The sequence below is a fragment of the Schistocerca nitens genome, chromosome 5 (assembly GCF_023898315.1).
Source record: "Schistocerca nitens isolate TAMUIC-IGC-003100 chromosome 5, iqSchNite1.1, whole genome shotgun sequence".
Classification (NCBI taxonomy): Eukaryota; Metazoa; Arthropoda; class Insecta; order Orthoptera; family Acrididae; genus Schistocerca; species Schistocerca nitens.
The window spans coordinates 132,382,479-132,406,302 of record NC_064618.1 but is presented as its reverse complement, the minus strand read 5'-3'; the positions used below and the strand labels follow the sequence as shown (position 1 = coordinate 132,406,302).

Sequence of the window (23,824 nt, the reverse complement as noted above, 5' to 3'; positions counted from 1 at the left end):
TTCATGATCAATAAATCACAGTGGCAGTCTGTTAACTAGTGTGGAATGGATTTGTGATCACCATGTTTCTGTCATGAGTAACTTTACTAAAGAATAGATTTACTCAAGAATTTATTTGTTGCTGCACCTGGAGGGGAATAAACAAGTTGTGTGTGTGTGTGTGTGTGTGTGTGTGTGTTTCTCAGCATAACACTTGAACCCTCTCCCCCCAAACAGTTTCAACCAAACTTGGTATTTTATTTTCAGGCTGCTTGATGGTTCTGTTAAATATGAGTACTCATAAATTGAAAACTATGAAAATGTTTGTAAATTACACCTATAAGTGGATTTGAATATTAAAACACAAAATAAAAATTAAAAATGTAGTAGAAGCCATTACACAAAATTCACTGATGTAATATGGAAAAAACCAGGCACATCTCACTGATTACTTGACAAAAAATTAATCAAGCACCTGCAAGTTAATGTTATAAACATATGATGTAACATATTTTCTTATAAGATCATATAGTGGTGCTCTGTTGTATTTAAGTATAATTTAATTCAACAGAAATACCAGTTTTGAATAAGTGCAAACAAAATGCTATACAGTATTTATTCCTAATAAACCTGTAAATAATGTAATATAAATATTTAGGACCAAAGATGGACTACATCTGTCATCAGATGATGGTGTCTCTATGTACTGTGATGCTGTTTTGTTACAAAACACAACAGATGGGAAGATTCAAGCATCAAGAAGTCAGGCAGATAAAGAAAGAAATCCAGATAGAATTAGTCTTGACAGGTAAGTTACAGCTGACTTTTCTCAGGCGGTACTGATGAATACAATGTTACCTTAGTGCAGAGATCTCCCAAAACACACAAAACACCTACTTCAGCCTTTTTGTTGCTTTATTCAGATTTAAACATTTATGAAAGATTACCCATTACATTTCTACATTTCAAATCTGATAAATTTTATCAACTAAATCTGTGACACCTCAAACATTGGAAACTCCAGGTAGGACTACCAACAATGAAGAAAAAGACAAATTGCTATTTACCATCAAGAAGACATGTCAAGTTGCAGACAGGCACAATTAAAAGACACTCACATAATTTTTTCAGCCACAGCCTTTGTCAGTAAAACACACACACGCATGCGCACAGACACGTGTGTGCGAGTGCGACTGCCAACTCTAGCATCTTGGGACGGAATGCGTCACATTGGATGCAAGCACTAATCTGGAGGAGGTGGGTAAGTGGAAGGAGGAGGAATAGTAGTGTATGGGTGGGGAGAGAGACAAATGCCATCTGGTGGAGTGTGCAGGCACTAGACGACCAGCAGGTGCAGTGTCAGTAGGTTGTTGGGCAGGGAGGTGGGGAAAAAAGGTGAGGAGTGGGGAGAGATGGTCAGATGCATTGGCAGAGGGCTGCAAATAAACAGGATGGGAGGCGAGAATGGGGAGGAGATGATAGGATAGAGGAGCTGAAAACTGTTGGGTAGAGGGTATGGGGACAGTTATGTCACTGTAGGTTGAGACCGTCATAATTACAGGAGCAGAGAATGTGTTGTAAGGATAGCTCCCATCTGTGCAATTCAGAAAAGCTGGTGGTGGAGGGAAGGATCCACATGGCTCAGATAGTGAAGCAGCCATTGAAATCAAGTGTGTTATCTTCAGCTGCATGTTGTGCCACAGGGTGGTCTACTTTGCTCTTGGCCACAGTTTGGCTGTGGCCTATCATCCTCGTGGACAGTTGGTTGGTAATCATACCAATGTGAAAAGCTGTGCAATGTTTACAGGAGAACTGATAAATTACATGGCTGCTTTCACGGGTGGCCCAGCCCCTGATGGGGTTGGATAAACCTGTGACAGGGCTGGAATAGGAAGTAGACCACCCTGTGGCACGACATGCATCTGAAGGTAACACACTTCTGCTTCACTACCTGAGCCATCTGGATCCTCCCCTACACCATCAGCTATTCTGAATTGCACAGATGGGAGCTATCCTTACAACACATTCTCTGCTCCTGTAATTATGCCAGTCTCAACCTTCAGTAACATACTGTCCCCACACCCTCCACCCTACAGTTTCCACCCCGTCTACCCTACCATCTCCTCCTCATTTTCATGTCCCACACTGTTTATTTGCAGCCTTCTGCCAAAGCATCCACCCATCTTTCTGAGCTCCTCTCCTTTTTTTCACCATTTTTCCCCACCTCCCTGCCCTTCAAACCTCCTGACGATGTGCCTGTTGGCAGCTTAGCCCCTGCACACTCCACCAGACACCATTCGTCTCTCTCCTCACCTGTACAGTACTATTCCTTCCCCTTACCCTCCCCCTCCAGATTGCTGCTTGCATCCCATGTGATGCTGCATTCCGGCCTGAGATGCTGGAGTTAGCGGCCATGTGTAGATGAGGTGTGTGTGTGTGTGTGTGCGTGTGTGTGTGTGTGTGTGTGTGTGTGTGTGTGTGTTCCTACATTGTTGATAAACCTGTGACACCTCTCATTAAAGCTGAATTTCTTACATTACATTAAAGAAGTATGTCTATTTACTTCATAGTTTTGTTTTGACTAATTGAGTCAGTAGGTGTGCCAGTGGTGGTTGAGTTTGTTTAGTAGTAGATCCATAAACCAAAAATTGATGTGTTTTTAATCCCTGACATGGCGTCAAGTGTGTAATAATCTTTCACAGAGTACTGTTTATGTAATAAATGCTCAGTTGTACCTTGGTTTGTGTTCCATTTTAAACTGTAAGACACCTTGTAACTGAATGGCCTATCAAATATAGGAGAATATTATCTAATAAAACAATGGAAAATCTGGGATGGAATGTAACAATATTACGAAAAGGAAAAGTTGCTACTCACCATATAGCGGAGATGCTGAGTTGCAGATAGGCACAACAAAAAGACTCCCAACTAAAGCTTTCGGCCTTTGGCCTTCATCAACAATAGACAACACACACACACACACACACACACACACACACACACACACACGCAACTCGCACACACAACTGCACTCTCAGGCAACTGAAACGACACTGCAAGCAGCAGCATCAGTACATGATGGGAGTGGCGACTGGGTGGGGGTAAGGAGGAGACTGGGGTGAGGAGGGGAAGGGATAGTATGGTGGGAGGTGGCAGGCAGTGAAGTGATGCAGGTTAGATGGTGGGGAGGGGAGAGCTGGGTGTGATGGTGGAATGACGGTTGTGTAGTGCTGGAATGTGAACAGGGAAGGGGCTGGATGGGTGAGTACAGTGACTAACGAAGGTTGAGGCCAGGAGGGTTACTGGAATGTGGGATGTATTCCAGGGAAAGTTCCCGCCTACACAATTCAGAAAAGCTGGTGTTGGTGGGAAAGATCCATATGGCACAGGCTGTGAAGCAGCCTTCCACCAACACCAGCTTTTCTGAATTGCACAGGTGGAAACTTTCCCCTCAATGCATTCCTATGTTCCTATAAGCCTACTGGCCTCAACCTTCATTAGTCACTGTCCTCACCCATCCAGCCCCTTCCCTGTTCCCATTCCATCACTACACAGCCGTCATTCCACAATCACACCCAGTCTCTTTCTTTCTCTCCTTTTCCGCTACTTCCCTCCCCCCCCCCCCCCCCCACCTCTCAGTTGCCCACCATCTAACCTGCAGCACTTCACTGTCCACCACCAATATGTACAAGTTGATAAAATTCATAAACCTAAATTGAACATTTAATTCCCAGTGTGGTTTCTGTAGCTATAAATGAATTGAGATGGCTATCTGTGAGTGCATAACCACTGTTTCAAAACAAGTTGATTAAATAAATAAAAAATCAAATATATTTTTAGACTTAACCAAAGATTTGACACAATAAACCATTTAACTCCTCTAGGCAAGCTTGAATACTGTTGCATTAGGGGCCAATCAAATGAATGGGTTCATTCATTATTTAGTAACTTCAAACAAAGAGGAAGCATAAGACATATCGATGTAAAATCATGAATAGTCTTGGAATATTTGTCAGAAGAGTACTCAGTCACTTATGGGTTACTTTAAGAATCAGTAATGGGACCTCTTCTTTTCCTGATTTATCTCGGTGATCTAGATTTGCCTGTTGATTCACATAACATAATTTCGTTTGCTAATGGCACAAAATTATTAGTAAAAATAGAAAAAATTAAACAATGGAAAATCCAGGATGGAATGTAACAATATTATAAAAAGGAAAGTTGCCACTCACTATATAGTGGAGATGCTGAGTCACAGATAGGAACAACAAAAAGACTGTCAAAGTAACTACGGAGTCACAGTAACTGAAGCCACACTGCACGAAAACAATAACAGTCAGTTCCATAGCTGTCAAAATAACATCTATCATTACCCTGATATCGCCATCAGCTGTCATCCCACAATAAATGAAGTGTCTTCTTATATAGATAGAAAATAGCCTAGAATGGATCAGACATATTAAATACATAAATTACAATATGAATAGTCTCACAGGCTTTTATAAAAAGCTATATAAAAGAATATTCCTTAATGACTGCTACATACATATATTTTAATGCATATCAAGAATACGGACTAATGTTATGGGGAAATTTCCCAGAAGCACAGGCGATGTTTATTACAATCAAAAAGAGAGCCATTGTGGCTATTACAGGGAGTCAAACTATACAGCGTTGTAAACTATTATTTACAGCACTAGAAGTACTGCCACCAGAATGCACATATATTATGGACAAACTAATGTATGATTAAAAACTGTAACTGGCAATGATAGTAGTGTGAGAAAAACTGTGATGTACACAATCACAACACAAGATAAAAAGGAAATTTACATTCAGTACCAGCTAATAGAAGTTTGTTTGAAAACATAGATACTATATAGGAATAAAGATTTTTCACAAGTTTCCAGGTAATTTAAAATGTATATGAAGTATAAAAAAATCTGATAAAACTATTAGAGAAAATCTACTGTTCTACTACTTCTGCTTGGTAAGTGAATAGGTGAACTTCAATATATGTGCAAATAAACATGATAACTAAATTTAAGCCAAGTCCAATATCATCTAGTATACTGTAATGCCTATGATTGAACAGGTCTAATAAATAAATAAATATAAACTTCAGAAAGGTTGATATTAGTGAAATTCTGCATAGGGAGATATATTTTATCCTAACCTCGGGAATTCAAGGTTGATGATGAAATTGCTTTATGCAATCTTGTTGAACTTATATGAAATTTGTGTAAATTATGAGATAAGATAATCATCAAATTGTGTTTTCTTTTTACAGGAGAGGTTTGACAAAATTTCCCCAACTTTCTGAGGAGCCAAAACTTCGTTTACTTTCTCTACAACATAATCTCATTTCAAGGGTAGACAGTTTAACAGACTCTGGTCTCTCTAAGCTTGTTTTTCTTGATATGTACGACAATCAACTAGAAAAGATTTCAGGACTCGAGAGCCTTGAGAATTTAAGAGTGCTCTTGATGGGAAAAAATAGGTGTGTATAAAACTGAATTATTCTGCTAATGTAGATAGCTGCTCTTTATTATGCAGTGGTCAAAATAGTTTTGGGATTAAACCTCATCTTGGTACAACAATAAATTCTGACACAACCTAGCACAACCTGAACTACAGCTATATTGTACTAATACAGTAACAGGAAAAGACCATTCAGTCAACAGCTATACTCTGCAAACCACTGTGAATTGCATGGTAGAGCATACATCCCATTGTACCAGTTATTAGGATTTCTTCCCATTCATGTATGGAATGCAGGAAGAAAGACTGTTTAAAGGCCTGTGTGCATTCTGTGATTAATTTAATCTTGTCCTCATGATCCCTGTGTGAATGATACATCAGTTGTTGTTGTATATTCATAGAATATCAATTAAAGCAGGTTTTTGAAACTTCATAAGTAGGCTTTCTTGGGATAGTTTATGTCTATCTCCAAGAGTTTGCCATTTCAGCTTCTTCTGCATCTCTTGACACTCTCTGATGGATCAGACAAACCTGTGGTGCCCTTCCCTATATACATTCAGTATTCCCTGTTAGTCCTGTTTGGTATGGATCTCACACACTTGAGCAGTATTCTAGAAGGGTCACATGAATGATTCGTAAGCAATCTCCTTTTTAGACTCATTGAATTTCCCCAGTATTTACCAATAAACCAAAGTCTACCACCTGTTTTCCACCTGTTGTTGTTGTTGTTGTTGTTGTTGTTGTTGTGGTGGTGGTGGTCTTCAGTCCTGACACTGGTTTGATGCAGCTCTCGATGCTACTCTATCCTGTGCAAGCTTCTTCATCTCCCAGTACTTACTGCAACCTACATCCTTCTGAATCTGCTTAGTGTGTTCATCTCTTGGTCTCCCTCTATGATTTTTACCCTCAATGATAAATTCGTGATCCCTTGATGCCTCAGAACATGTCCTACCAACCGGTCCCTTCTTCTTGTCAACTTCTGCCACAAACTCCTCTTCTCCCTAATTCTATTCAATACCTCGACATTAGTTATGTGATCTACTCATCTAATCTTCAGCATTCTTCTGTAACACCACATTTCAAAAGCTCCTATTCTCTTCTTGTCCAAACGATTTATTGTCCATGTTTCACTTCCATACATGGCTACACTCCATACAAATACTTTCAGAAACAACCTCCTGATACTTAAATCTATACTCGATGTTAGCAAATTTCTCTTCTTCAGAAACACTTGCCTTGCCATTGCCAGTCTACATTTTATATCCTCTGTACTTCAACCATCATCAGTTATTTTGCTCCCCAAATAGCAAAATAACTGATGATGGTCGAAGTAAAGAGGATACTACTTTAAGTGTCTCATTTCCTAATTTAATTCACTCACCATCACCTGACTTAATTCGACTACATTCCATTATCCTTGTTTTGCTTTTGTTGATGTTCATCTTATATCCTCCTTTCAAGACACTGTCCATTCCGTTCAACTGCTCTTCCAAGTCCTTTGCTGTCTCTCACAGAATTACAATGTCATCGGCGTACCTCAAAGTTTTTATTTCTTCTCCATGGGTTTTAATACCTACTCCAAATTTTTCTTTTGTTTCCTTTACTGCTTGCTCAATATACAGATTGAACAACATCGGGGAGAGGCTACAACCCTGTCTCACTCCCTTCCCAACCACTGCTTCCCTTTCATGGCCCTCGACTCCTATAACTGCCATCTGGTTTCTGTACAAATTGTAAATAGCCTTTTGCTCCCTGTATTTCACCCCTGCCACCTTTAGAATTTGAAAGAGAGTATTCCAGTCAACATTGTCAAAAGCTTTCTCTAAGTCTACAAATGTTAGAAACATAGGTTTGCCTTTCCTTAATCTATTTTCTAAGATAAGTCGTAAGGTCAGTATTGCCTCACATGTTCAAACATTTCTACAGAATCCAAACTGATCTTCACCGAGATTGGCTTCTACCAGTTTTTCCATTTGTCTGTAAAGAATTCGCATTAGTATTTAGCAGATGTGACTTATTAAACTGATAGCTCGTTAATTTTCACATCTGTCAACACCTGCTTTCTTTGGGATTGGAATTATTATATTCTTCTTTAAGTCTGAGGGTATTTCGCCTGTCTCATACATCTTACTCACCGGATGGTAGAGTTTTGTCAGGACTGGCTCTCCCAAGGCCATCAGTAGTTCCAATGGAATGTTGTCTACTCCCAGGGCCTTGTTTCGACTCAGGTCTTTCAGTGCTCTGTCAAACTCTTCACACAGTATCGTATCTCCCATTTCATCTTCATCTACATCCTCTTCCATTTCCATAATATTGTCCTCAAGTACATCGCCCTTGTATAAACCCTCTATATACTCCTTCCACCTTTCTGCCTTCCCTTCTTTGCTTAGAACTGGGTTTCTATCTGAGCTCTTGATATTCATACAAGTGGCTCTCTTTTCTCCAAAGGTCTCTTTAATTTTCCTGTAGGCAGTGTCTATCTTACCCCTAGTGAGATAAGCCTCTACATCCTTATGTTTGTCCTCTAGCCATCCCTGTTTAGCCATTTTGCACTTCCTGTTGATCTCATTTTTGAGACGTTTATATTGCTTTTTGCCTGCTTCATTTACTGCATTTTTATATTTTCTCCTTTCATCAATTAAATTCAATATTTCTTCTGTTACCCAAGGATTTCTACTAGCCCTCGTCTTTTTACCTACTTGATCCTCTGCTGCCTTCACTACTTCATCCCTTAGAGCTACCCATTCTTCTTCTACTGTATTTCTTTCCCCCATTCCTGTCAATTGTTCCGTTATGCTCCCCCTAAAACTCTGTACAACCTCTGGTTTAGTCAGTTTATCCAGGTCTCATCTCCTTAAATTCCCACCTTTTTGCAGTTTCTTCAGTTTTAATCTACAGTTCATAACCAATAGATTGTGGTCAGAGTCCACATCTGCCCCTGGAAATGTCTTACAATTTAAAACCTGGTTCCTAAATCTCTGTCTTACCATTAAATAATCTATCTGATATCTTCTAGTATCTCCAGGATTCTTCCATGTATACAAACTTCTCTTATGAGTCTTGAACCAAGTGTTAACTATGATTAAGTTATGCCCCGTGCAAAATTCTACCAGACGGCTTCCTCTTTCATTTCTTACCCCCAATCCATATTCACCTACTATGTTTCCTTCTCTCCCTTTTCCTACTCTCGAATTCCAGTCACCCATGACTATTAAATTTTTGTCTCCCTTCACTACCTGAATAATTTCTTTTATCTCATCATACATTTCATCAATTTCTTCATCATCTGCAGAGCTAGTTGGCATATAAACTTGTACTACTGTAGCAGGCATGAGCTTCATGTCTATCTTGGCCACAATAATGCATTCACTATGCTGTTTATAGTAGCTTACCCACACTCCTATTTTTTTATTCTTTATTAAACCTACTCCTGCATTACCCCATTTTATTTTGTATTTATAACCCTGTATTCACCTGATCAAAAGTCTTGTTCTTCCTGCCACCAAACTTCACTAATTCCCACTATATCTAACTTTAACCTATCCATTTTCCTTCTTAAATTTTCCAACCTACCTGCCTGATTAAGGGATCTGACATTCCATGCTGCGACCCATAGTACGCCAGTTTTCTTTCTCCTGATAATGACGTCCTCTTGAGTAGTCCCCGCCCGGAGATCCGAATGGGGGACTATTTCACCTCCAGAATATTTTACCCAAGAGGGCGCCATCATCATTTAACCATACAGCAAAGCTGCATGCCCTCGGGAAAAATTACGGCTGTAGTTTCCCCTTGCTTTCAGCCGTTTGCAGTACCAGCACAGCAAGGCCATTTAGCTTAGGGTTACAAGGCCATATCAGTCAACCATCCAGACTGTTGCCCCTGCAACTACTGAAAGGGCTGCTGCCCCTCTTCAGGAACCACATATTTTTCTGGCCTCTCAACAGATACCCCTCCGTTGTGGTTACACCTACGGTACGGCTATCTGTATCGCTGAGGCACGCAAGCCTCCGCACCAACGGCAAGGTCCATGGTTCATGGGGTTCTGACTGAGCCTATATGATCATTCCATTTCATGTCCCTATGAAGTGTTACACCCAGATATTTGTATGACTGTGGATCATTGATGTCATAGTATACTCTTCTTCTTCTTCTTCTTGTTTTTTTTTTTTTTTTTTTTATTTTTTTTAAAAAGTGCACAGATTTACATTTCTGAACATGTAAAGCAAGTTTCCAATCTTTGCACCACTTTGAAATCTTTTTGTTCAGACTGTAATCCTGGTCCCTTTAACCCCCACAAACCAACCAGACTGTAATTCATTTGTAGATAACTACATCATCTGCAAAAAGTCTGAGGTTACTATTAATATTGTCTGCAGGCTCTTTAATATACAATATGAACAGCATGAAGTGAACACACTTCATTTCAGTACACACGATGTTATGTCTACTTCTGTTGATGACTCGAAGATAACAGCCTATGTTCTCTCTAAGAACAAATAATCAGTTCAATCACATGTTTCATCTGATACCCAGTATCATCATACTTTTGATGTTAAGTGTAGTTGTGGTACTGAGTCAAATGCTTTTAAGAAATCAAGAAATACTGCATCTACTTGACTGCCTAGATCCACGATTTTCACAATATCATGTTAGAAAAGTGGGAGCTGTGTTTTGCATGACCTATATTTTTGAAATCCATGCTGGTTGGCATTGAGAAGGTTGTTTGAGATACCGTATTATCTTTGAGCTCAGAATATGTTCTGAGAGTCTATACCAAATGGATGCCAAGGACACTGGATAGCAGTTTCATGGAGATCACTTCTGCTACTCTTCTTGTAGACAGGTGTGACATGTGCTTTCTTCCATCTACTTGGCACTGTTTATTGTTCCAGAGATTTATGATTGATTATAGTTAACTGAGGAGCTATCTCAGCAGCAAATTGAGTATAGAATCTGATAGGAACTCTATTGAACTCTGGGGCTTTGTTCAATTTTAATGATTTCAGCTGTTTCTCAATGCTACTGAGACTAATGTCTATTTCACTCATCTCTTCAGTTGCATGAGAAATAAGTATCTTGCCAGTTCTCCATTAGACTCGTGACAGGCAGAATATGTTTGCTCAGACAATTTTCTTGAGCTAGCTGGCAGTGGGCAAGACCTCTGTTGCCAGCCGCCACTGCATTGATTAGGAGCAGAAGATTTTATTCACATTTATGTCCATGGTGCAGTTTTCTTCTCTGTTCCCAATGCCATTTGTTGGTTTTGGTGAGTCTGTGGGAAGCTGGGAGAGTTATCTGCATTGGTTCTTGCTGCACTGTCAGATAAAGCCTCTTGTCAGTTCAGTTGACAGAGCCACATTGCTGTTGTCCAGGAGTGAGGGGTTTATGTGAAGTTATTGAAAATTTGAAGCCCTCCATTGAATCCAAAAAGCATTCCTTTGATGAGCTTTGTCAGTTGCTTATGCAGTATTTCAGCCATGTAACCCACATGGTAGCAGAGCAGTTGCAATTAACCAGCACCACAAGAGCCTTGGCGAACTGTATGTGGCCTGGATTGCAGATTTACAAGGCCTCTCACTCAAGTGTCATTCTCAGTGCCTCAAATGTGCTACCTCTTAAGCAGACTCGCTAATACAGGGAGTAATTGTTAGATTATCTCCTGATTGTGAGGGTCCGACTAGGGCATTGGCCTCCTCTGACTCTTCTTTAGCCACCACCCAAATTGTGGAATCACACGAATTTAAGCAGCAGCAAGTGTTGTCCTTTCTGATGATTGGCAGGTGACTCACTTGGTTGTGCTTGGTAAACAGCCCTTGGTGCTGCACAAGATACCCCAGGTGGCCTTGCCTCCTGCCAAGCCACCTTGTGATGCCACCATTAACAATTCCTTGCAGCACCATCAAGGGACATTGCATCCTCACTTGTGGCAAGCTCAGTGGGTTCATGCCACTCGCAGGGTTTTAATACCCATTAGCTGCATTTTTCTGGTTCTTGACGTGGGTCCCCTTCCGGTCATTAGATGAGCCAGCTGTCCTGCCCAACTGTCATTTGTTGCATGTTCACCACAACTGCCTGCACATGGAGACTATGTGTGGGGCATGCCAGTGGGTAGGTCAATTGACAACTGTTTTTGACAGTCAGTGAGCTATGAATCAGTCATTGGTTGAACCAGTGTTTTCACTGGACTCTGGGGCTGCTTCTGAAATACCATTCATGTCACCGCAATATACTGTTTTGGTGACATTGATTATGGATGGGCAGTTGGTTGAATTTCCAATTGACATGAGTGCATCAGTCAGACTTATTAATTCGGACATGTACAGGAGCTTGGGGTGCTTGGAGTTTCAACAGTCACTCCGTCAGGTCATTTGTTATGAGGGAAATTCTCTGTCTCCACATATAACAAGAATTTGGAATGGCAACTTACAATGTTAGTGGTAAATTTACCACTGGTGCAAAATTTCTTTTGACTTGATGCCTTTTATGCTTATGGCTTTCATATTGTGCATTTAATGTTACAATACATTCCTTTTCTTGATTTGGACTTCTGACTGCAGTCCTATAGCCCACTGTCTGACAATACATTAGGCCGAAAAGAAATTTTTGGGACACATGTTTCTCTTAAGTCATTGATGATCCTGAGATTTTGTCACCCTTCTCCCATTTCCTACACCATGTGCAACAAGATAAAAGCAGTTGCAGCACAGCAGGATCAGGTTGTCATTTTTCTTATTTCATTGAGTCAGTGGGCCACTCCTTTGGTGATAATTCAGAAGCCCAACAGCACCATGCACCTTTGCAGCAATTTTAAACAGATGGTCATTGTGTAATGTGTGGCAGATTTGTATACCATTCTACAACATGCAGAGTGTTGGTGAAGTTGTCAGGAGGCCAGTATTTTTCCCACTTTGACTTGTGCGATGCTTACCTGCAGTTGTCATTGGACACAGTTTCTTGCACTTTCCTGGTTCTCAATACCCCCTTTGGACTTTACCAGTTTAATTGCATGCATTTTGGAATGTTGTCTGTGCCAGGAATTTCCTAACGATATTTGAAGCAGTTGATTCAGAACATTCCTTGTTGTGTCAGTTACCTTGATGAGATCTGGGTCACAGACCCTACTTGGGAGGAGCATATACAGAACCTTCAGTCTGTTCTCCAATGCCTCTTGCAGAATGGACTTCATTACAGGCTGGAAAAGTGCAGTTTTTTTCCCCTGAAGGTGCATTTTTTTGGGTCATTTGCTTAGTAAAGATGGTCTCATCCCCACTGATGAGCACATCAAGGTCATTGTCAACATACCAGAGAGACCTGAAGGAGCTCCATTCTTCTATGGGCAAGATTTCATATCACGCTATCGTCCTCTGAACCGACTCACTTACCATAAGCCGTTGGTTTCCCTATTTTGACCTTGTTCCAAGCTGTCAGGCAGTACTGCCTACTGTTTGCAGTGGTGTCAGTAACTATTTTTAAGACATTCATTGCCAGTCCACTGTGCAACATACCAATGCTGATGCACTTCTTTTGTGGTTATTGGTGGGGCCTGATCTGGAGTTCGACTAGCAAGAGGCTCCCATGTTCGTGCTGGATGATGCCTTGCAGCAAACCCTGTTGGATTTTCTGTTGACAGCACAAAAGGTCATGACCACCATGGCTGTTGGCCTGCTTTTCTATAAAACCGTTTCAGCAGTTCAGATGGGTTGGCCAGAGCATGACCTGTCATGTGCAGACCCAGTGTGGCATACATTTTTTCTCCTCTGTGCTCGACTTAACATTGCCCAGGAGATCCTCATGCTTGCCAAAGAGGAGCAGTGTTGTTGAGTGGTTATCTCTCTGGCATTGCATCCTTACATTTTCCAGTTACTTCATATGCCACACTTGAGTATGACTCAGATGAAGGTGTCGGCACATTGTTATGTCTGCTGTCTGGTGATCAGTTGTGACATCGAACATCTCGTATGGGCTTGTGAGACTTGTGCTCAGAATGAGACTGCTCCATTGTGCCAGTTCTCTGCTTTGACAGCCCTAGAGCACCCTTCCGACAGGGTGCACATGAATTTTGCAGGCCCATTTTTGTGCAGCATGAGGTTACAGATGGTTGAGGCAATGTCAAATTTCCTGTATATAGCCAAGGTGTTGTCCATATTGTCAACTGCCACTGTTGGCATGTTGCCAGTTATTTTTTCCAATGAAGGATCCTCTAGGATTCTTGTGTCCAATAATCGTGGGCAATTTATGTTTCAGGATTTTAACGACTTCTGTACCCACAATGGTATTCTGTGTATGACTGCCACCCCATTTCATCCTGCTACTAAACCTTAGGTTAAGGACTTTGTGCATACATTCAAGATCCAGGTGAAGAAGTCCATGTTTGCCTCTTCCTGCGATGATGCATTGTCGAATTTTGTGGCTATGTACAGGTGATGCCAATTAGTGGGTTCTGTACAGCATCACATTTGCATGGGTGCCAGCCACAGGGTCTCTCCACGTTTGCATGGGTGCCAGCCACAGGGTCTCTTTGATTTGTTACACACTGAGTTGCATACCACGGACTGCTGTGGCCTGCTGTTTTTTCCTCCTGTGGCTGCTGTTTAGGCTCAGTTCTTCGACTGTGCAGCACATAGGTCGGCAGTTTCTCTGGTGGATGTTAGTTGGGAGCAGCAAACTCATCATGTCAATTAGTACTGTTCTGAACAGAATGACTGTTTTTTTGAGCACCATATTTTATTAACTTCCACAGTGTCTGACATCAGCCTATACAGTTTTCTTTTTAAATTCTGCAATTTACCTGCTTCATTTAGGGATCCAACACACCATGTTCTGAGCAATAGAACACTAATTCTGTTTTTCCAGATGTGAACATTCTTTTGACTAATCCCCACCTGGAGATCAAAAAGAGGGACTATTTTGACTTTGGAATATTTCACCCAAGATGATGCCATCATTACGAAAGCATGCAGCAAAGCTGCTTCTCCTTGGAAAATTTAAGGGCTTTAGTTTGTTGTTGCTTTCAAATGTGAGGCCATATTGATTAATGTTGCAAGGCCACATTAATCACCACACTGCTGCCCCTGCAATTACTGAATAGAATGCTGTCCCTCTTCAGGAACCATTAGTTAATCTGGTCTCCCCATGGATGCTGCTTCTATGTGATTGCACCTATGGTGTGGCTATATGTATCACTGAGGTACACAAGCCATCCCACACAGCAAAGTCCATGGTTCACATAGATGAAAAATACAATATGTCAGCAATAGTCCTCGGTATGAATGAAAACATTTTAGGTTAAGCCATAGATGGTTATGGATAGCCACTGAAATACTAAATAACCATTTTTATTCCACTATGCATTTTGAGAGATTGCAAGTCCAGTATCATGTAGGTTTATTCAAATGATGTGTGTTAATGTGATTTTCTCAGAAACCTGTGGTTCTATCTTCTGTCGGTTACAGGACGCATTTTAAAATCATATTTATATTACTTCCTTTTCACATAAAGTGCAAATTTGATTTGGAAAAGTGACATGAGATCACTGAAAGATAGTGCCACAGATATCTATAAAGTCATGCATTATTAAGTGCCTAGTGTTTCTTAATCATCTCTTGAACTATACAAACATTCAATGGATTCTTAAAGTGCTTCTACAGTTTTTATATGTTTTTAGTTACACCTCCATTGCAACTGATTTTTGATCTTGCCTACATCTCTGTTCTTTGATGTATATGTGGGTGTAGAGTAGCAGTCTATGATCCCTTGAAATTCTACAGTGGTTTAGGACCATCATGTACTGTACAATTCATTTATTTTACTAGGCCTAAAAATTGTCAATTTCATTTTGAGTTCCATTTTGACTTTGCCAAATCCACTTTCAAGCATTATTCTTCAAGAAGAATATGTAGCATGCAAGTAATTACAGGTCTGACTTTCCTGCAAACCTGCAATTCATTTATTTTATTAGGCCTAAAAATTGTCAATTACATTTTGAGTTCCATTTTGACTTTGCCAAATCCACTTTCAGGCATTATTCTTCAGGAAGAATATGTAGCATGCAAGTAATTACAGGTCTGACTTTCCTGCAAACCTGAAGGAGAGCGTCTGTGAAGTTTGGAAAGTAGGAGACAAGGTACTGGCAGAAGTAAAGCTGTGAGGATGGGGTGTGAGTTGTACTTGGGTAGCTCAGTTGGTAGAGCACTTGCCCGCAAAAGGCAAAGGTCCTGATTTCGAGTCTCGGTCCAGCACACAGTTTTGATCTGCCAGGAAGTTTCATATCAGCACACACTCCACTGCGGAGTGAAAATCACATTCTGGAATATTTGTGATATTGCAAGGAGCATCTATATCTCTTATTTGTTTGTGATTCTGAGGGAGGGCAAAGAGTTTACACTGCACACTTAAAATGTAACAAATGATTCACTGTACACATTGCTATCCACAGCATTGGGAACTCCAATTCTAGAAGGTAGCCTGTTTTTCTCTCTTGTAATCAACAAATTTCTGAAACGTGTTTTCGCTTTTCTGCAAAAACTATAAACAAGTAGACACTTGGAGAAATCTTCCTGTTATGTTGCAAAAACCTTCTTAGCCATTCTCAGGAGTAAATTTGCAACTTGGGCCCTAGCAATATTTTGTACGCCCACACAAATTGCCCAAACATCTTCTGTAGTCATTATGCAAATAACATTTGAATAACAACAGCATAGCTACATAAGCAGTCACCCCTTTTGTGTTCCATCCATGAATAAGTTAATGGAATGGAATGAAGCCATAATATATGAGACAGTAGAAAAATCATCCTTCGTTGGAAACTGTGATTTGTAGATGTAAATATCACTTGCTAGTAATTGTGAGACTTATTACAACTGCACATCTGCATCAATTTCCAGGATACGAAGGATAGAAGGTTTAAATAACCTTGCTAAACTGGAAGTGTTGGATCTACATGGAAATCAGATATACCAAGTTGGAGGACTGTCATCACTGAATGAGTTGAAAGTGTTAAATCTCGCTGGAAATCAGATTAGAGTGATAGGTACAACAGATTTAAATGGACTGAGTTCTCTGCAAGAACTAAATCTTCGGAGAAATAGATTGAAGTGCCTCTTAGGATTTGGTGAAACAATACACTTGAGAAAACTTTTCCTCAGTAATAATGATCTTCAGCAGTGAGTATATAAATGTTAATAAAACATTGTGAATGTTGTAGGAAAGATGCTGTTGCTTTTTTATATTTTGGAAATTATTATTTTAAATGTATAATATTTAAATTGACTTTAATTTAAGAGTGGTCATAGCTTTTACAGACTCGACCTGACTGGTAATATGCTACATTTTTGCATTGTGGAGGATGTTGTTATGTTTTTAAGAGCACTCACATCTTTATGTAAGTGCACTTATATTAATGTTATCCATAAACTAGTATTGGCTGCTTTACATGATCTTTAATTAATTTTCATTTTAATGAATCTGCTCTTATTTAATCTGTTTTTGTCCTGTAGTCCAACCTATGCTGCTCTTTACATCTTCATATTGCACTTACTGTAGCATCTTGTATGACTATTCTTGATGTGGGAAACTTGATAAAACTTGTCATTAACTTTGTGTGTGATGATCCACCTACTTTTTTGTTTTTGCTTTTGTTTTTATTCTTGTTGAAATACTTATTAACCAGTGACATCCTTGTTTTTACTTCTTTGTTACATCTTATGATAATAATTATTCTATATCATAAATATTTCAATCTGTATTACTGGTTTTGTGTTAATATGAAACATTTTACTGTTTTAAATTACATTTTTTACAAAAGCAACTTTATATAGATATGGAAATGATAAAGGAAACCATTCAACATGCAGTAGAAATTTCAAACGCCACCCTTCCTTGTAGTTAACAACTAACACATGTACCCTTGCACAGCTACATTGCCCTGGCCTGCTTCATTGTCATGATGCTGCAGACCAGATTAAGATGAAGGCCTTTGAGTGCTGGAACAAGGATGAGAGAAGGAAAGGGGTTAGATTGTGGAATGTGGTGGGATATCTGGGGTGATGACAGGAAGGGAGAAGTTGCAAGGTAATGGGACAGAAGTGTGGCATCAGGGAACTCACCTTGGAACATACAATGAAGTGAAGGAGATGGCTAGATGGAGTGGACAACAAAGGAGAAAGGAAACTGTGGAGAGAACTGTAACAGTGTGAGTGCAAATTAGAGTTAAGTGAGTAGCATTTGACAATGGTGGAGCTATATATGGTGTTAGAAGTAATGGAGATTGAGGTCCAAGAGGATTGCAGAACTGAAAGCTGTATTGTAAGGATGATTTCTATTTATGTAATTCAGAGAAGTATTGGGAATGGGGGATTGAGATGGTACAGGATATTAAGCAGTCACTGAAGTTAAGTATGTTGTACTTAATGGCATGTTCTGCAACTTGGTGGTCAACTATGCTCTTATCCAGGTGGCCATGCCCATGCAAAAGGCTGTTACTGTAGAGTTGGTGTATGACATGATTTGCTTTGAAGGTGGACCTGACCCTGATAATGTATTACATGCCTGTGACAGACCTAGAATAAGATGTGCTGGATACACATATAGGGGAGGATTTACAAATGGGTCATCTTAGGGAATATGACCATGTGACAAGGTGTTCAAAGTAAGCATAAATATTTATATTTTGTAGATTAGGAGGGTACAGAATACCACTTTGCAATAGATGGGCCAGAGTTTGAGAAGATGTTTATCGATTCAGGGCACAACTGAAGACATATTTATTTTTTCCCTTACTTAATTTCCACTCAGGACAATCTAATATTATTTTAAGCTTCCTATATCAAAATTGCCCTGTTACTCGACATTTTATGAAACTTTGTTACAGTGTTGCAAGAATATGAATGGTGTGATTAATTATTCATTCACACATCATATTCCACAAATTTCGTCATGAAGGAAAGCCTTCAGGAATGTGTAATGATTCAAGTTACACATTAACAGGTGTAATCAACCTCTTTGGGCTACTTCTGTAAAGTATTATTCTAACAAGAAGTTATGTCTCATGCTAATTACTCAAAATGATGATTATGGTAATTATATCTAGATTACATTATATACAGGAGGTGAATGAAAATATGGAGGCACTAAAAACGTAACACACTGCCATACTTAACACTGTGTAGGAAACCATTTGGCATTCAAAACAGCTTCCAGCTTTCTCAGAATGAATAAATACAGGTCCTGTGTGGCTTTCACAGGAATCTTATACCATTTATCTTCCAAAATAGTGGTAAGTTCAGGTAATGATGATGGAGGCGGATAGTGATCATGCACCCTTGCACCAAAGTACACCACAAAATCTCAATAATACTGAGATTTGGTGACTGTGGTGGCCAGAGTAGATGTGACAGTTCATCCTCATGCTGACAAAATCAGCCCTAGAAGGTGTGAGCTGTATGAAGAAGTGCTCTGTTGTCTTGGAACACAACACCACCACTGAGGAACAAACATTGTATGATGAGATGGACCTAATCAGCCAGAATGTTCATGTAATCCTTGGCCATAATGCATTCTTGTAGAATACCCATGGGGCCAATGGAATACCACAATATTGTTGCCCAAACCATTACTGACTGCAAAAGACACTGCAGAACTGAAGGTCACACTACTGAACCCTGTCAGCAACAAAACATGAAGAGAGCTCCATATGCAAGGAATAGCAGGGTGTACTGGGATTCCAAAACCCTCATCAGCGATGCCCATAACAGGAAAACATGGTGCCAAAAGCATAAAATGTCAATTATGGAGCAATGGAAAAAAGTAAGTTGGTCAGACGAGTCTCTGTTTCGAACTTCTGGCCAAGTTAACATGCCAAGTGTGAAACATGGCAGGGACCACATCCTCTTCAATGATCATATGTCATGATGGCTCAACACACACTTTTGTCCACATTGTGATTTAATGGATGATGTTTTTTCACTTTCCCTGTATGCAGTATAAATCTTCTAGATGGTGCCTCTTGAAACACTTTGGCTACCTTGGTTATGGAAACACCTACCATATGAGCATCAACAATTTTGCTACCTTTGTTGTGGAGACACCCACTCTATAAGCACCAATAATTTTCTCATTTTTGAAATCCCTTAGCTCTGACAAAAAGCACTCACAACTACACACAACTCTGCTCTGACCATGACTGACACTTGCCATGCATTGAGGACATTGCACAGATGCCATTCATGATTATATATGACAGCTCTGCTTGCAGGCTTGGCTAGCATATGCTTTTATGTTCAAGTGCACATTTCTGTTGTCCAACCCCTGCTGTATGTTAGAAGAAAAACAGCTACTTTGAACAAATCCATTTCTTCTCCTCCAATATTACTCATACTACAAAAAAAAAAAGCATGAGTAAGTTTACGTAAAACAGTATTAGCCATCCATACAAGGTGTCCCAGGAGGAATTGACAGTATTCATGCATATGACAAGAACAATCATTCAAAACAAAAAAAGTCTGTTGAACATGGGCTTTAAAAATGTATATCTTAAGATGTATGAGTAATTCACCATCTTTGATACTGTGAAACAGGTCTCTTCTGCTGCAGGCCCTATGTTTCCATATTTTGGAAGGAGGTAGTATGGACCAAACAAGGCAAAATTGTCTAGTTAACATGGGCTCTAAAATGCATATCTTAAGATCTGTTTCACAGTAGCGAAGCATGAACAATTGCTCATGGTTCTTGAGGTATGCGCTTTACAGCCCATACTTGCGGGACATTTTTCTCTTGTTTTAGCCCATTCTACCATCTCTCAAAACATGGAAAGCAAAGAGCTTGCAGTACAAGAGGTTGCTCATGGTTCTTGAGGTATGCACTTTACAGCCCATACTTGCGGGACATTTTTCTCTTGTTTTAGCCCATTCTACCATCTCTCAAAACATGGAAAGCAAAGAGCTTGCAGTAGAAGAGTTTTTTTTTCACAATATCAAAAGTGAAGAACTGCTCATAGCCCTTAAGGTATGCATTTTAGAGACAATGTGTACTACACTTTTTTGATTTGAGTGATTGTTCCTTTCATATCCCTTGAATGTTAGTCATTCCTCCTGGGACATCTTGTATACGGGCAAAATCAAGATATGTCTAATATAAATAATACAGTTATGTGGAATTTAGATTCTTGAGTCCAGACATTCTGATAAATTGTAGAAGGAGTGATTAGCCATCAAGTAAGCATACTGGGGTGTTTAGTATGATATGTTTAGTTTTTGCTAACGGCAACACTACTGTTTGTCAGAGGTTTCTGGCATGCTAGCTATTCCTCTATTGTTGTCTTGGCTACCAATTGTTGTAGTTAGTTTTACTGTGTCACTTTTTGTATGCCTGTGTTTTCAAGAATTGGTCAGCAGAACACTACCGGTGTATTACATACCCCATGTGCCTGGTTGTGTAAGTAAATATATATTTCATATTTACATGCAACTGTGCACAGTTATTTACACTGGACCAGTAATTTGAATTAACTGATTAGTTTGTTACTTATTCAGGGAAATGATGCCAGAAGAAATATCAAAATTCCACAGGAGTTATTGGATGGGTCAGATGATGAACTGTGCAGCAGTGGCAGTGGTGAATCAGACAAGTTGGTGGAAGTAATACAAGAAAGTGAGGGTGACAGTGATACTGAACAAAATATCCTGTGTCTGTTACTGAAGATGACAGTAGAGATTTGGGTGAAAGTGAAAATGTGAAGCTTTTATTGGCAGGGATAGCCTTACAAAGTGGAGAAAAACTGAATACTTCAGCCAGAATAATGCTAGACATAAGAATATAGTGGAAGTGTTTTCTGCTCCTAGAAGGAGTGCAGATGACTTCAGTAATGAAATTGCTGCTTTTCATAAAATAATAGACAACACTACAATAGACAATACTGTCATTCATAAAAATTTGTTTATAGAAAAGAAAAGTGAATCATCACAGTACTCTTGGGATACAGATGCAAAGGAAACATCAGAAACTGAAATACTCGCTTTACCAGGATGTCTGTATCTGATTGGAATAAAGAAAGGACCTCACACTAGTGCTCTCAAGCAATGGAACTCGGACCGAACAGGAATGCAAGTTCTAATATCATGTATAGGTCACAAGAGAATTTGTTTTAGATGAACTAGCTGCCATTCATCCTTTCTTGCCAACCTGGGGACCTGTGGGCTTTCCAGGGACACTGCAGTTTTGTACAATATATTCTGAATAAGTCTGCAAAATATAGAATAAAGACCTTTGCAATAGGCCATTCAAAAATATTTTCAAACATAACTTGGAAGTACAAGGCAAGTGACGTAGTGATGTGCCTGATACCTGATGTTAAAGGTAGCAATAGAAACATCACATTCGATAATGTGATACAACACAACACAAAAATAATTTGACACAGCACAAAATAAACACCAGTTACCTTTTGGCGACATCTCTCTTAAATAAGCAGCTCATTTGTGTTGGCACGCTGAAGAAGGACAAAACAGAAAACCTGTTGAATTTTAGGCATCCAAAAATTGAGAAGTTGGGTCTTCAAGTTACAGATTTAAAAAAGGTGTCACTCTCTCATTGTATATACCAAAGTAAAATCAAATCCGTGATATTGCTATTCACAATGCTTGGATTACCAAAACTTAACAATAAAACAAACAGCCTGAAATAATAATGGACTACAACATGACAAAAGTGGATGTTGACAACGTGAATCAATTATGTGATGCATACAACATCTTGCACATAACAAGACAATGGCACATGTTGTTGTTGTTGTTGTGGTCTTCAGTCCTGAGACTGGTTTGATGCAGCTCTCCATGCTACTCTATCCTGTACAAGCCTCTTCATCTCCCAGTACCTACCGCAACCTACATCCTTCTGAATCTGCTTAGTGTAATCATCTCTTGGTCTCCCTCTACGATTTTTACCCTCCACACTGCCCTCCAATACTAAATTGGTGATCCCTTGATGCCTCAGAACATGTCCTACCAACCGATCCCTTCTTCTAGTCAAGTTGTGCCACAAACTTCTCTTCTCCCCAATCCTATTCAATACTTCCTCATTAGTTATGTGATCTGCCCATCTAATCTTCAGCATTCTTCTGTAGCACCACATTTCAAAAGCTTCTATTCTCTTCTTGTCCAAACTATTTATCGTCCATGTTTCACTTCCATACATGGCTACACTCCATACAAATACTTTCAGAAATGACTTCCTCACACTTAAATCTATACACGATGTTAACAAATTTCTCTTCTTCAGAAACGCTTTCCTTGCCATTGCAAGTCTACATTTTATATCCTCTCTACTTTGACCATCATCAGTTATTTTGCTTCCCAAATAGCAAAACTCCTTTACTACTTTAAGTGAATCATCACAGTACTCTTGGGATACAGATGCAATGGAAACATCAGAAACTGAAATACTCGCTTTACCAGGATGTCTGTATCTGATTGGAATAAAGAAAGGACCTCACACTAGTGCTCTCAAGCAATGGAACTCGGACCGAACAGGAATGCAAGTTCTAATATCATGTATAGGTCACAAGAGAATTTGTTTTAGATGAACTAGCTGCCATTCATCCTTTCTTGCCAACCTGGGGACCTGTGGGCTTTCCAGGGACACTGCAGTTTTGTACGATATATTCTGAATAAGTCTGCAAAATATAGAATAAAGACCTTTGCAATAGGCCATTCAAAAATATTTTCAAACATAACTTGGAAGTACAAGGCATCACCCGACTTAATTCGACTACATTCCATTATCCTTGTTTTGCTTTTGTTGTGGTTCATCTTATATCCTCCTTTCAAGACACTACCCATTCCATTCAACTGCTCTTCCAAGTCCTTTGCTGTCTCTGATACAATTACAATGTCATCGGCGAACCTCAAAGTTTTTATTTCTTCTCCATGGATTTTAGTACCTACTCCAAATTTTTCCTTTTTTTCCTTCGCTGCTTGCTCAATATACAGATTGAATAACATTTGGGATAGGCTACAGCCCTGTCTCACTCCCTTCCCAACCACTGCTTCCCTTTCATACCCCTCGACTCTTATAACTACCATCTGGTTTCTGTACAAATTGTAAATAGCCTTTCGCTCTCTGTATTTTACCCCTGCCACCTTTAGAATTTGAAAGAGATTATTCCAGTCAACATTGTCAAAAGCTTTCTCTAAGTCTACAAATGCTAGAAATGTAGGTTTGCCCTTCCTTAATCTAGCTTCCAAGATGAGTCATAGGGTCAGTATTGCCTCACGTGTTCCAACATTTCTACGGAATCCAAACTGATCTTCCCCGAGATTGGCTTCTACTAGTTTTTCCATTCTTCTGTAAAGAATTCACGTTAGTATTTTGC

At 39.6% G+C, this 23,824-nt stretch overlaps 1 protein-coding gene across 1 annotated transcript in view; it reads left to right on the top strand.

The window, feature by feature from the left end:
- LOC126259538 (leucine-rich repeat-containing protein 49) overlaps window positions 1-23,824 on the top strand; it is a 173,209-nt gene that overhangs the window by 31,655 nt on the left and 117,730 nt on the right. The window contains exons 2-4 of the mRNA XM_049956413.1: window positions 638-787; window positions 5,270-5,479; window positions 16,344-16,622. Of these exons, the coding sequence (XP_049812370.1) occupies window positions 638-787; window positions 5,270-5,479; window positions 16,344-16,622 (639 nt within the window). The remainder of the gene's footprint in view (window positions 1-637; window positions 788-5,269; window positions 5,480-16,343; window positions 16,623-23,824) is intronic.